Source organism: Nuphar pumila, chromosome 13 (assembly GCF_984573655.1).
Source record: "Nuphar pumila chromosome 13, dmNupPumi1.hap1.1, whole genome shotgun sequence".
Lineage (NCBI taxonomy): Eukaryota > Viridiplantae > Streptophyta > Magnoliopsida > Nymphaeales > Nymphaeaceae > Nuphar > Nuphar pumila.
Window position 1 is genome coordinate 12,478,833 of NC_143261.1, and position 15,896 is coordinate 12,494,728.

The 15,896-nt window shown below is 38.0% G+C and overlaps 1 protein-coding gene across 1 annotated transcript; it reads left to right on the forward strand.

Annotated features, from left to right (window-relative positions):
- Positions 1 to 322: 322 nt before the first annotated feature.
- On the forward strand, positions 323 to 15,679 carry LOC149817788 (uncharacterized). The gene is made up of 6 exons (XM_089986083.1): positions 323 to 326; positions 1,118 to 1,395; positions 1,734 to 1,939; positions 14,371 to 14,411; positions 15,269 to 15,364; positions 15,446 to 15,679. The coding sequence occupies exons 1-5, from the start codon at positions 323 to 325 to the stop codon at positions 15,271 to 15,273; spliced, it is 534 nt and encodes a 177-aa protein (XP_089842209.1). The 3' UTR covers positions 15,274 to 15,364; positions 15,446 to 15,679.
- The last annotated feature ends 217 nt before the right edge of the window (positions 15,680 to 15,896 follow it).

A 15,896-nucleotide genomic window follows, 5' to 3' on the forward strand; every position in this document is an offset into this window, starting at 1 on the left:
TGAATCTAGACCTTCAACACATAACACCTTTGGATACGCATACACAATGTATCTCAACACACTTGCTTTATTTTAGCCTACTTAAATTCTAAACACGATGAAACTCCCTTTGGGTCTCTTCATCGTTTTATGAATTTAAGTATAACATTAATATTGGATAAAACTGTATGATAGAACAAAATTGACAACATACATGCATCCAGTTACTTTTGTAACATGAATTCACTAACTTATCTCACTATCCTTGATTCAAATATCAGTTATACATAATGTATGCATAATCACAAATAAAATGCTTGAAAGATAATAAAAATAAGCTAAAATGGGTAAAACGTAGGGTCTGCAAGATGTAACCAGTTTAAAAATATCTGAACCAGTCTGAAACAGTCGTGAACAGGTCATCCAAGGGTCCGAACCGGTTCTGAACTTTAAAAATTGGTGCCAAGTATAAACAAAGTTCATAAAACCCTTTAACCGTATGCCAAAATCCTTGTATCCTCTTATATTTATGAAAATAGAGTTTTAGCATCTCGGAACCTGTGAAAAACCGAAAAACACCGGTAAAAAATAACTCCAAACCAGTCTCGAAAAGAACCGTATCAGTCCCTAATCTAGTTCAGGTATAATCGGTATCTGAACCCTATTATAGATCCAATCCAGTTCAATATGAATCTGGTTCAAATTGGACCCGAATCGGATTCCGAACTCGAGTTGAACCCGGTCTGAAATAGACGATCTGAAATAGACCCGGGTTTTAACCGGTCCTAACTGGATCCAGGCATCTCACGCAGATGTTTGCATCAAGTGCGGACAGCAAAGAGGGGAGCAGTCCGTGAATCAAACGCCCCATCAGATTTCACCCTTTTGAACAAAATCCAATATTGAACCCAATCCGCATGCTTTAAACCGGACCTGGACCCACTTTATGGTCCGATCGCAATATAAGTGCACAAATATTTTTGCAATAAGCACCTGATCACCCTCCATCTTGGGCACAGGCCTGACAGTTGTGGGGCCCAAGGCCTGATGGAGGGCGATCAGGTGCTTAATGCACAAATTTTGTGCCATGTAATTGCACCCGATCCGGACTCACCCCTTCTTCTTCCTCACTCTATAGAGATCGCTATCCATCCGCTCATCTTCCCTCCTGCTTTCCGACGCGATCGGCCGGAATTTCTTCGGAAAAACCTTCTCTTCGTTCGGAGGCTTTGCCCTGATGCGTCGAGGCATCGGAAACTGGAAATCTCCGCCTCTGCATCGCTGAGCACGAAGGAGGACAACTCCATTGAAGCAAAGGACGAGGCGGCAGATGGAAGCCTCGAGAAGGAGTGGATTCATTTCGTCGGCGTAGGAGGGAACGGCCTCTCCGCAATTGCGATGCTGGCTCTGCAACAGGCAACAGATTTCCTTCCTCCTCTTCCTCTTTTCTTCTTCTTTTCTACTGGAACTACATGTTTTCTATGTTACCTAAACGTAATCGCTTTTGAACAGAAAGCGATCGTGTTGAATGATCCGGATTGTTTGATCGTTAGATTCTTGAGTCTCTCGTCTAGCGTCTGTGTTTGCGGTTTTTCTGCCGAAACCAATGGAATTACGAAGTCATAAATGCATCGGTTTCGTTGTTTTAGGGTTTCTGGACAAATTTTATCTTCTCTGTTCTGGCTTGTGGATTTTGATGGTTTGGATGTGAAGTAGAAAGCTTGTTAAGAGGGAATGTTGATTGGGAATTACAGGGTTTCAAGGTGAGTGGTTCGGATCTGGTATGGAGCAACAATATGTCTAGATTGGAGAAAGCTGGGGCCAGGTTGCACTTAGGTCACTCATGGTCGAATTTGAGTGATTACGACGGATTGGTTGCGCCTACAGCGATCGTCAAGTCAATTGAAATTCCTGCTGACAGCGAGGAGATTTTGCACGCAGAGGCGTCTGGCATACCTATGTTAGTGTTACTCGTAATTTTATTTTTGTTTCGCTCTCTCTTTTTCTTGCTGATAGCTGCGATGAATTGAGGCTTCTCTGATGTTGTTTTGTGGAAATAGATGATGCCAATTGTAAACGTGGTCTCCGTAAATTTAGGAATTTCTTTCTTCTTTTTCTTTACTCTTTGGATATTCTGATGACTCCTAGGGGTAAGAATTATTTTGCGATGATGGGGCTACAATGCGTTTTGGCTACTTAAATCTTGTTTTGCACATTGGTACATTTGTTTACCAACAAAATAAAGTTTGATATTTGCATTAGAGAATTACTTGACATTGAATACAATATGTTTTGCTATTCTACCGATAAGAATGACATCAGGGTTTAGCCCTTTAGGGTTCTAAAAAACATATTTTTTTAGAAGAAATGGGTATCACAAGAGAAAAGGGAAGAATCCTTGCTAGCACACAGGTCTCTCTCTAGTTGGGTCAGTGGAAAAGAGTGGTGGACATATGAAAGAATAGCATACCGAAGATTAACAAAAGGAAAATAAAGTTTGAGGCTAAATTAGTAAATTTAGCTTCAAAACTCAACCTGGTTTAGTGTTAACTCAAGTTAAATGGACGGAAAGATAGGCTTGATTAACAATGCATGTGTTTTTAACAATTTCTAAAACTTATAACGGCGCATAAGTGTCTAAAAATTTCTAAAACTTAGGAGTATTTTTTTTGTTATCGCTAATAATTTAGGTATGTTTTTTAAAATTAATCATAATTTTTGAGGTGGATAGTCAGTCCCTTTTGTCAACTCTTCTGTTGTTTCCTTTGAAATTTCTTGTATAAAATTTATCGTTAATAACACATCTTGCTTGTTTCTGGTGGCCGTAAGTAAGTTCATGAGACTTGTTGGATTTCTATTTCGTCAGGGTTTTCCACTGATTTGTCATAATCCTTCAGGGAAAATGAATCTCTAATGATATCAATGATAATAATCTATCATTCTAATAGATGTTAATTTTGGAAACAAATTGTAGAATGATTATGATTTTCTGTTATTAATTCACCTAATATACAACAGAAGAACCTGTATGCATAATAATAGTTGCAAATTGTATCAGAAACATCTAGTATGCATTAACCCTATATAGCACATGGTGATCTGTCTCAATTAGTGTCTTCATTATTTGGTACATATAAACTTCTTATTGAATCTTGTCCTTGTTCAAAAGACATTGTGAAATGGAGACCACATAGTTCAGGTGATGTAAATACAATTAGTACCTTTTAAAAATTTCCCATTTGGCAGTTTGTAGTTTTGGTTCATCAATCATAAAGCCCCAAAGGGGTTTGGCGCAGTGGGATGAGGCCCAGGCCACTAGGCGGGCGGTCTAGGTTCAAATTCCATGGGCATCACCCCTTGCGCAAGCTGAAGTGTGGCAACTCCCTGGGGGCAAGGGGTAAGCCCACAGAGTTTTACGCTGCCAGAAAAGAGACCGTAGGTATGACAGGCAGAGCCAGCGTGGCTAGGTCTCTGATCCTGGGGGTGATTTCCCCATGTAAATATAAAAAAAAAATCATCAATCATAAATAGCAGCTATATTTTCATGGCCTTTTCTGCGACAGTTGAAACCAAATAACTTGGAGACACAATAAGCATTTTTGTCAATAAAAAGAATAACCTAGATGAAGCATTTCATTTTGTATATGGAAATCTTGCAATCAAATTTTTGTTTCATGCAAAAAGCGACATGCTTTCATCTATTTATATTAGTGGTTTTGTTTTTCACTTTTTCTTCCACTTATCAATTCAAGTTCATGACCTTGTTAACTGGATATTTCTGTCAGATCATTTCAATTTTTCTGTTTGCCTGATTGTTAGTTGGGAATTTCCTACTTCTAGTGCTGAAATGGTTCAAGTTCATAATTTTTCAAAAGGTGTTCTCTCTCTTTTTGATGCTCCCCTTGAAGTGTCCATCTTAATAAGTTGTTTCTTGCAGCATGAATATTTGCAGTCTTTTTAATGATTATATCTATACCCTATTATCTAGTTTAAAAGGTTATAATGCTGCTTTTGCTTAATCTGTAATAATTTTCAGATTTTGTTCACTAGTTAGGTTTTCTGTTTGCATGTTTCAGACATAGCAGACATGCTTGGCTGAGAAAGATAACAGATCATTGTAATCTTATTGCAGTTAGTGGAGCTCATGTTAATCATATACTGCTATAAGAATGCTGCTTGCCACAGTTTAGGAAGTGTTTGGTCCTTGTTTTTATTATTTGTTATACAATTATGAGCTTTTTGGTGTATCAGAATTCTACGGAGTATAATTTTTATACTTAATTCTGCAAAATGTTATTTTGGTACTTTCTTTTTCTCATATGTCTGACTCTCTGAGTAATCATTCTATATTTCACATCTGTCACACGGTCAGTCCACTTAGTATGCATGCCCTGTGTTGATATGGCACAACACCAGACACATCTTGACACGTCATGGACACTGAAACTTGTCTCAGAAATGGTCAACATATCCTTAATTTTTATTTATTTCTTTTATGTTTTTATTGTTTATTTTTAATTAATTATCTGCTTTTTCATTTAAAATTTGTCATTAATTATATTATTATTTCAAATTTCCACTTAGATGTATTATTTTAATGTTTTTAATCATAACGACTTAGAATTGTGGTTCAAGAAGTTGAACTTAAGATGATACTCGTGCTTTATTGCCTTGGATTAAGAATTTTAAATGCACACACATTTGTGTGTCTCTCTCCCTCTCCCTCTCTCTATATAAAGGATGCCTACACTTTGTAAGAAGATGAGTTCTTGGATCATCACCAATCGAAACTTCAAATAGTTTCAACCAAAATGCCGAGAAAGATCATTCACTAGAACCACAAAGGTTTATACAAAATACCCGAAAAAGGGTATACAATAATAAGAAAGAAAAATATATTATTGGATGGCAAATACCCTTGAGAAAAACATACAATGAAAGGGGGCAAAGCCCCATATTTATACACATAATGGGAGGCTTAGAGGAGGGAGTCGTGGGGCTCCCAACGGCTCTACCGTTGGGAGTCCAACAACTCTTTGCCTTTTTGACTTAAGTCAAAAAGTTGACTAGTCAAAAGACTAAAAAAGTAAAAATAAAAAAGATAAAAGTCCTATTCTAACTAAACTAAATAAAAGGTAATTCCTAGTTAGCCTAGATTATTACATATTATTTAACACTCCTCCTCAAACTTACGGTTGGATAATCGAAAGTTTGTCCAAGAGAAAGTGAAATCGAGGAGCCGCGAGAGGTTTGGTAAAGAAATCTGTCAGTTGATATTCTGAAGAAACATAGGGAAGATCAATGGTGTTGTGTAGAAATTTCTTTCGTACATAGTGACTATCCATCTCGATATGCTTGGTTTGTTCGTAGAATGTCCGATTGCTGGCAATGTAAATAGAGCTTTTGTTATCATAGTATAGCCGTGATGCTCCTATACTTTGAACACCCATGTCATGAGGCAAACGCCTTAGCCAGACTACTTCCATAGTGGTTATAGCCATAACTCTGTATTCGGCTTCAGTTGATGAGAGAAATTTTTTTTGTTACTTTTTATACCTCCAAAAGATCAATGATTCACCTAAAAATACACAGAAACCAGTAGTTGAGTGTCGATTATTGGGATCGCCTCCCCAATCTGCATAACAATTAAATCTAAGGAGGAAGAAGCAGATAAGAAAAGTCCTCGAAAAATGGAAGTTCTAATATATCTAATAATACGTAAAACCGTTCCTATAAGAAAGTGGTAGGAGCATGCTGAAATTGGCTTGCTGTGTGGATGACATGCGCAATGTCAGGTCTTGTAATGGAGAGATAAGACAGTGCCCCGACAAGTTGTCTATAAGGTGTTGGATTTTCAAGTGGTTCTCCATCATCAATCTTCATCTTAATATTTACAACTTCGAGAGTGTTGACTTGTTTTTCATCTGAGATACCAGACCTGTCAACAATATCTAGAGCAAATTTAGATTGAGTTAGCAAATAGCCTTTAGAGGAATAAACAACTTCTATACCAAGAAAGAATTTTAAAAAATCTAAATCACTGATTTTAAAGTTTGTTTTGAGATTTTTTTTAATGTTGTCAACTCCTTGTTTATCACTTCTAGTGATGATCATGTCGTCTACATAGAGGAGAAGGATAATAAGAACTGCATTAGAATTCTTAACAAATAAAGCTATGTCAGTAAGACAAGATTGAAAACCAAAATCAAGCATAATTTGACTAAATTTGTCATACCAAGCTTTTGGAGCTTGCTTAAAACCATACACGACCTTATTTAAATGAAGAGTTTTTTCTTTAGGAATATTAATGTCAGGTGGTGGTTCCATATACACTTCTTCGACTAAGCTTCCATTGAGAAATGCATTCTTAACATCCATTTAATATATATGCCATTTTTTTATAGAGGCAAGAGCTACTAAGGTCGTAACTATTAGAATATAGATCAGATATGGATCCAATACTGGATCCATATCCATACAGAATAGATTCACGTGTTCACGTGTATTGTACATTACTAACCAGGGGCAATCTTGCCATTGTAAAAATATCATTGTAAACCTATTTTATATACTAATGATGTTTTAGTGCAGCACACAGAAAACAGTGGCTGCCGATTCCAAGAAAGTCTCTCCTCTCTTCTCCCCTCCGCTTTCTCGGTATTCAAGGTAAAGTACCCAACCCAAAAGCTGTTTTATCATGGTATCAGAGCAACGATTTGTCTGGGCGTAAAGATATCTTCATCTGGGATCGTGAAAGGGCCTGCTCCTTCTTCTCTTCAGAGGGCCGAGTTCCTGTAAAGGGCCTGCTCATTCTTCTCTTCAGAGGGCCGATCTTCAGTCAAGTTTACAAACAGGTCACGCCTGTTTTATCCTTTTCTCTATCACGCCTGTTCTACTTCTGTACCTGCTCCTTCTTCTCTTCAGAGGGCCGAGTTCCTGTACCTGCTCATTCTTCTCTTCAGAGGGCCGATCTTCAGTCAAGTTTACAAACAGGTCACGCCTGTTTTATCCTTTTCTCTGTCACGCCTGTTCTACTTCTGAAATATTTACGCCTGCCTGTTTTACTTCTGAAATATTTATGCCTGCCTGTTTTACTTCTGAAATATTTCATTTATCTGTCACGCCTATTTTACTTCTGAAATACTTCATCTCTGTCACACCTGTTGGTCTGAAAACTACTTTGTCAGACTGCTTTATTCTCTTCTACTTAGCCTTGCATTGCTCTGTCGTTTTCCCTTTTCTTCTTGTTACTTCAGTCGAGCCCTTTGTTCTACAACAGGAATCGAGTCCTTGTTCTTTCTACTTCTGGAATTTTTTTTCTTTCCTGTCACGCCTATTTTATCTCTAGTCCTTGTTCTTTCTACTTCTGGAATTTTTCTTTCCTGTCACGCCTATTTTATCTCTTTCTGCTTCAGCCACAAGTGTTTTCATTTCAGTTTCAGTCATTAATACTTCAGGCAAGCCGTGTCTTCCCGTTGTCAACCAGCTACCAATGGATACTTCAGGAAATTCGGGTCTTTCTTCCAGCTTTCTTGGACAGCTAGTTTCAGAAAAATTGACTACCAACAACTACCTGACTTGGAAAAGGCAAATTGCTCCTTTTATTCGTAGTCAAGACCTTTCAGGCCACTTGGATGGGTCTACTCCTATACCTCTAGAATTTATCATAACCGAAACCAAAGAAGATGGAGGATTGCCGAGTACTATTCGCAATCCTGCATTTGTTTCTTGGATGAAGCGCGATCAGGCTCTTGTTGCATACATTACTTCCACATTATCTCAAGAGATATTGATTTCCATTCCTGATGATTGCACATCCAAAGTTTTGTGGGAGGTTTTAGCTCAGACATATTTCCAGATATCAGAGGCTAAAGTGTTGTTTCTCAAACGCGAATTTCAGATGTTAAGAAAGGGGGCAATGAGCATTATTGAATTCTTAAATCAAGTTAAAAGTATTACGGACCAGTTAGCCATGGTTGGATATCCAGTATCAGATAAAGAAAAGGTACAACAAACATTGAATGCCTTGGGATCAGAATATCACGTCCTTGTGACCTCCTTATTGTGCTTACCTACTTTACTCAGTTTTGAGGAATTACGTGCCAAACTGCTTCAATACGAAATGACTCTGAAGAGCATGTCTGATACTTCAGCTGGACAATCATCTACGCATGAGATTCTTGCCACAGGGATGATAGTTGATCGAGCACGAGGAGGACGTGGCAGAGGCAGGGGAACTGCCATCCAGGGTGGACGCGGATTACTACCCACACCAAATTCCACAGCCAGTTTTTCAAGGAATGTTCCCACATGCTATCAGTGTAATAAACGGGGTCACATCAAAGCCAATTGTTGGTTCAACTCGCAGAATCGAAACAGATCGCAAAATAATAGAAATATTGCTACACCAGGAACTGCAGGTACCTTTCGAGTCAGTGATGATGCTAAGGATCTTCTCCTATCTGCGATGGCCAATTTGAACTTGAAACAGAATGATGATGGAATATGGTATGTTGACTCCGGGGCAGCGACTCATGTTACTGGCAATGCAGGTAAATTCTCTACTTTGGTTCCCTATTCTGGAAAATCTAATATTGTAACTGGAGATGGGACTCACCACCCTATTTCAAACATAGGCAATGTCCTTATTCCTTTGACTGAGTCATCTATTTCTTTATCTGATGTTCATGCACCAAATATAAAGAAAAACATTGTCTCTGTATCTAAACTTGTTGACTCTACCAATTCATCTGTGGAATTTACTCCTACTTCTGTCTTTGTCAAGGATCTTCAAACGAAGGAGATGTTCGCTAAAGGAGAGCGACGTGGAAACATGTATGTCTTCAATGAAGATCCAGCCTCTAGTGTCTTGAAGCCCAAGTCTGATCACGTTTCTGAAAATGTCCTAAGTTTGTCCAAATGTAATAAGCCAGATCTCTGGCATTCTCGTCTTGGTCATTGTAGTCAAGTTTTTATTGAAAAGTTAGTGTCCAATGGTTTTCTTTCAGAGTCTGTTTCAGTTTCATTAAAGAATAAAATGTGTTCCAGTTGTCAAGTTTGCAAGAGTCATGTACTTCCCTTTCATCAAATAAATAAAAGATCTTCTATTCCTTTTGAGATGATATGTTCTGATGTTTGGGGTCCAGCTCCCAATCCTTCTTCTTCTGGAAGTAAATACTATGTATCTTTTATTGACAGTTTTTCCCGTTTTACCTGGATATTCTTCATGAAACACAAATCAGAGGTTTTTCTTATCTTTCGTCACTTTCATGCCTATGTTAAAAATCAATTCTCCCAAAATATTCAAATTCTCCAATGTGATGGAGGTGGTGAGTATTCCTCCAAAGAATTTTTAGATTTCCTCAAAGATAATGGGATACATCGTAGAGTTTCTTGCCCGTATACTCCACAACAAAATGGAATTGCTGAACGTAAACACAGACATATTGTGGAAAGTGCAATGAGTATGATGCATGGTTGTAATTTGCCCATCAACCTGTGGACAAAAGCTTTTCACACTGCCACTCATGTGATAAATCGTCTTCCTATGCCTATCCTTGAAAATCAGTCTCCCTATTATGTTCTCTTTGGTATGCAGCCTAATTATGATGAGTTACGAGTTTTTGGATGCACATGTTATGTACATGTTGACAAATCCATGAGAAACAAATTTCAAGACAAAGCCTCTATATGCCAGTTTGTAGGTTATGCAGATGAACACAAGGGGTACAGGTGTTATGACCACATCAATAAAAGGATCAGAATTTCCAGAAATGTTGTCTTTGATGAAAATAGCTTTCCAGAAAATAAAGCTAATTATGATCGTGAATATGGTGATATGGCTGATAATTGGTATAATCCATGGCTCAGTGCTGAACTTATTTCACATGCTGCTGAATGTACCACTTTGGCTCCTGAAGACATACATAATGAGACGGTTTCAGATAAGGTGTCGGAAACAGAATGTCAGAGATACAAAGGGAATGTCTACACCAGAAGACCTAGAGCGCAAACATATGCACCTGTTGGAGAACACATGACATTCCCCAATAACGTGGAGGCCCCAAGAAGATCAAGCAGGATAAGGCACCCAATTGAAAAATGGGTAAGTTACGATAACTTCTCTATGGATTTTCAGATTTTCCTATCCAAGGTTGAAAAACATGAAGAACCACTTGGATTTTGTCAAGCTGTTCAATCTGACAAATGGATTGAGGCGATGAACGAGGAAATAGAGGCACTTCATGAGTGTCGAACATGGGAGATAGTTGGTCGTCCCCCAGATAAAAATGTTGTTGGCTCAAAATGGGTGTATAAAATTAAATATAAACCGGATGGGAGCATTGAACGATACAAGGCACGTCTTGTTGCCAAAGGTTTCACCCAAGAATATGGTGAAGATTATGATGAGACCTTCAGCCCAGTAGTGAAAATGGGAACCATTCGCATTATCTTCGGCCTGGCCATTGAGCATGGGTGGAGCCTTAGTCAGCTTGATGTCAAAAATGCATTTCTTCATGGGGACTTAAAAGAAGAGGTCTATATGGAGCAACCTCAAGGTTATGCAGAGGGAGACCCAAAAGCATATGTATGTAAATTAACCAGAGCATTGTATGGTTTAAAACAAGCCTCCCGGTCATGGTTTGAAAGCTTCTCCTCAGATATTCAGAACCACGGTTTTATTCGTTCCCAACTAGATCATTCTTTATTCATATACAGGGATGGAACCACTGTAGTTTTCTTACTTATATATGTTGATGATATAGTGGTCACTGGTAATGCTCCAGAGCATATTCAACAAATTAAAGTTTTGCTGAGTATGCGATTTAAGATGAAAGATCTCGGAAAACTAAGGTATTTTCTTGGTGTAGAGGTGGACAGACAGGATGGGGAAATGTCATTAACTCAACACAAATACACTCTTGATCTTTTGGCCAAAGCAGGAATGACAGATTGCAAACCTGTGCCCACACCCAGTGCTGTCAATCAAAAACTCAACATTTGTGATGGCGAGTTGTATCCTGATACAAGCAAGTATCGCAGTTTAGTGGGGATGTTACAGTATCTTACTTTTACTAGACCAGATATTGTATATTCTGTAAATCAAGTATCTCAGTTTATGCATGAACCAAAGACTGGTCATATGGATGCCGTCAAGCGTATTCTCCGATATCTAAAAGGCACGGTGGGTGATGGCCTCAAATATGCTCAATCTTCATGGACAATACCGAAACATGACATATTGGCCTATACAGATGCAGACTGGGCAGGAGACCCAGATGAAAGAAGGTCGGTTTCAGGATACTGTGTTTTCATTGGAAGCAATCTTATCTCATGGAGTAGCAGAAAGCAGAAAGCAGAAAGCTGTGGCAAGGTCTAGCACGGAGGCAGAATATAGATCTATGGCAGCTACCACAGCAAAAGTAACATGGGTTAGACATCTCCTTACAGAAATGGGAGAGAGTATCTCAAGTTCAACCCTCATGTGTGATAATAGAAGTGCTGTACAAATTGCGTTCAATCCTGTTCATCATGGACGGACCAAACATATTGAGATTGATCAACATTTCATCAGACAAAAGATAGCTGACAAAGAGATTGAACCGGTCTATGTGCCTTCAGAAGACCAAGTTGCTGACATGTTCACAAAAGGTCTCACAAGCAACCGCTTTTGATATCTGAAGAACAAGTTGCACATGGTTCAATCCCATGCACAACTTGAGGGAGGGTATTAGAATATAGATCGGATATGGATCCAGTACTGGATCCATATCCATACAGAATAGATTCACGTGTTCACGTGTATTGTACATTACTAACCAGGGGCAATCTTGCCATTGTAAAAATATCATTGTAAACCTATTTTATATACTAATGATGTTTTAGTGCAGCACACAGAAAACAGTGGCTGCCGATTCCAAGAAAGTCTCTCCTCTCTTCTCCCCTCCTCTTTCTCGGTATTCAAGGTAAAGTACCCAACCCAAAAGTTGTTTTATCAGTAACTGTGGTCATTCTAGCGACTGACGTAAAAGTCTCTTCATATTCTATTCCATACTCTTGAGAATAGCCTTTGGCAACTAATCGGCCTTAAATCTCTCAAGAGTGCCGTCACTCTTGGTTTTAACCAGAGTTATCGGAAGCGCCTAGGCGTATGGGGAAGCGCGCTTTCCCGATATGCGCTTCGGAAGCACGAAACGTCACGCTTCCGAAACGCGTGGGGAAGCGTCCCCTTTTTTTGGGAAGCATGCTTCCCTTTTATGGGAAGCGCGCTTCCCCCTCGCTTCCCCATTTTTTTCATTTTTTTCGATTCCCCCCTCGCTTCCGGTTCGCTTCCTAGGTCACTTTCGAGACGGTTCGTAATTTTCTTCTAAGTGGTCCCACGCTTCCCCCCTTCCTAAATTTTTGAAAGTGCCTTGCTTCCCGTTCCCGCTTCCCGTATTGCTTCCCGCTCCCGCTTCCTCGACTGGTAACTCTGGTATAAACTCAAGTGAATGCATCAACAAAATTTCTGGAGCTTATGATCACTTGTTTTGTTGGACTTTTTTGTTTACCTCATAGCCACAAATGTGGCTGAAAGATTGAAAACATCATGATATTATTTTGGCTAATATTATAGGTCAATTGTCATTTATTTTCATATTTTTCCTAGAAGATATTATAGGCTATGTCACATGGGTGCGGGTGCGGCACAATTTTAAAATTTTTGGACACGGGGACTCGGCAAAAATAAAATTATATATATATATATAATTTTATTTTATTTTTAAAATGCCACAGTCACAGACTGTGACTGTGCACAGTCCACAGCACTGTGACTGTGCACAATCACAGACTGTGCACTGTGCACAGTCACACAGTCACAGACTGTGCACAGTCACACAGTCACAGACTGTGCACTGTGCACAGCACTGTGCCTCTTTTTATATATATATTTTTAAATAAAAAATATAAAAAATTGGTTTTTTAGGGACATTTTTGGACTCAGTCAAAGTTGACCGAGTCCAAAATGTGGACGGACTCGGCCTGGACTCGTTGACCGAGTCTGACTCGGCGTTGACCGAGTCTGGGCCGAGTCCGAAGCCGCACCCGAGTCCACACCCGTGTCGGGGCGTGTCGACTCGGGTGCGACACCTCCTTAGCCGAGTCCGTGTGACATAGATTATAGGCAAAATATCAGACGATCTGCGGAATATTTTCATTGATATTTTATTTTTATGTTCTTCATTTTGGATATCATTCTTTTTATTATTCTATTTTTCACAAAATTTGTTTAACTTTCTACCTTTTATACTATTGAAAAAAGATCATCTAGTTTTTTTATGTTAAAAAAAAATTATGGATATTGTTGAGAAAATTTGAAGTACCCCAAGAAATTGCCTGGTTGTGAATTGGGGTGCTATTGAGGCTGATATTGGTGACCATGACTGAGCTTGACTGTGAATCTTTGATGGGTCAAAACCTGAAAGGCGCATTGGCTTTTACTCTTAGTCAGCTCGATGGGTTGCTAATGGATTGTGGTTTATACCTACATGAGTAATGTTTCTTGATAGGATTTATGCTCATTTCCTTGTATTAGTATGAACAAATAATTGGGTTGATTTAGGTACAAATTAGTGGAACATTGATGCAGCACACATAATGAGATTAGCAAAAACAGTCATGAAATGTAATTAGAGAAGAACTGTGTGGCATTCAGAATAAATCTATTAGGTCAAAGATGGAGCTGAATGCAGACTTTATGATGAGCTAGGGACATTTCCTGAATCAATACACTAAAAGAACTTGTGATGAAGTCAGCAAACTATTTGATGCATGGAATTTATTTAACAGAAATCATGTCAGTGAAGTACTTCTAGCAGTCATTATAGTAACCTAAATTAATGTCCTCACTTGTGCATTAAACACTAGTATTAGCAATATCTATGGTCCTTTCTCTTTCTATAAGGACTTAGTCATGGGAAACCAGTTTTTGTTGATTTCAGCAATCTGAGCCCTCATCAGCCTACAACCCAGTACATGTGACCTATTTTCTGGCTCATTGTCCTGTCCAACAAATCCTATTACCAGGAGGCACATATTCACCTTAATATTTTCCTGCCTTCTTTTGGTGGAATCTTCTGATTTATTGGTCACACTCTCTTGGCATCAAATGCAGGATATGTTTGGTTTACCTAATTCTGAACCTACATATTTCTGGTTGTATCTTCTTGAACTGACTTATTTTCCATTTGATTGTTTTGATGTTAGTATTCTTTCTGAACTGATCATATTGATTGAAATCTAGTTATATAGCCTCTGAATCTGTGACCAGCAACTTGAACTTGATTTCCTTACAATTGTTACTTGTGCTTCTGCAAAGTTAATGTTTCTTTATTTTATTTCATTTTTCAGGTCACATCCTCTCAGGATGTGGTGGTCATTTTGTATTGGAGGTATGCATTTGTATCTGTCCGAGTTTGATTTCTAGTCTTCACACTATACATTGACATTCCATGTTTTATTCAACTGTAGCTTTACAAAGGGAAAAGTTAAAAGCAAAAGGGGAAACATATTACTGCTGTTTGGTAACAAGCAGAAAGGCAAAAATTTAATGTACGATCATGCAATGTCATGATATATATATATATATATACCACTGTCACAGATATTTTGAAAATGTCGCCATATTATCAGCAATTTCAAGGTTGCCGATAATATTGGGAATATATCGCGATATTTTCAAAATATCAGCAAATAAAAAATATCGCAATAATATCGTAATATTTTTTGAGATTTTTTTTATTTTAAGTTTGTATTCCTATTTTTTTTTGTTTCTTTTATATTTTAAAACCTTTAAAACATGTTTCTTTATATTTTTGAAAGAAAAATAATACAAAACTTATTTTCTTCGTTTTTTTGTTATTTATATTTTTTCTCAATTTTTTAAACCCGACATATTCTCGAGATATTATGAGATTTATCAACTTTTGAAAATCTCTCCGAGAAATACCCTCGCCGAGAAATTACCTTTATTGATATAGGTGACTATGATATATACATATGTATGTATATATTTTATATTACTATGATTGAGATGTTCGTTCTTGGGTTTCCCTTGGATAAAAATATTTCTTTTGAATACCTATATCAAATGCACATAGAAATTTTCACTGGAAAGTCAGCCATCTAATTCATGTTTTGTTTAAATAATGTGTGCTATTGTTACTATGTTTAATTTATTTTTGACCGCCCATAAGTTACTAATAAAGCAGAATACTTCCATTTAGTATGTGACTTCGATGTATTGCAGGCTGATGAATATGATGGTTGTTTCCTTGGTCTGTTGCCATCTGTTGTTGTGGTGACAAATGTGGAGTGGGAGCATGCTGATCTCTTTCAAGACGAGGTTTGCTAATATCTTGCCTGAATCATCATTGTCTAATGCTTAATCAGATTTATTTGAAAAACAATTCTTCTCATTTATCAGGGAGCAGTATTGGATATTTTCGAGAGGTTTCTGTTGCGCATCAGGCCAGGAGGGCACCTTATAGCACGCGGAGATTGGTAGATGCTGTTATTTGCTTCTAGCTAGAAATATCATGCGGCATGTTGTGATGTTTCTGTATGATAGTAAAATACACTGAAATCAGTTGTCACTTATCTCATTTATGTAGTCATGTTGCTACTATAGTTAGTTGAGAAACAAGTCCACATTACTGCAGATGTTCTTTAGGTTTCTCAGTTCATATTGATGCAATTCTTCACAAAGATGATGTTTGCATGCGATAAAATAGAGATAAATATCTATTTTACAGGGTATGTGCTCAAACCAGGGTTATTACTGAAAGCTTCTTAGATAGGTGGGAAGCCCACTTCCCGTAAACTCTCTTCGGAAGTGCGATACTCCTCGCTTCCGAAACTTGATGAGAATCTCAATT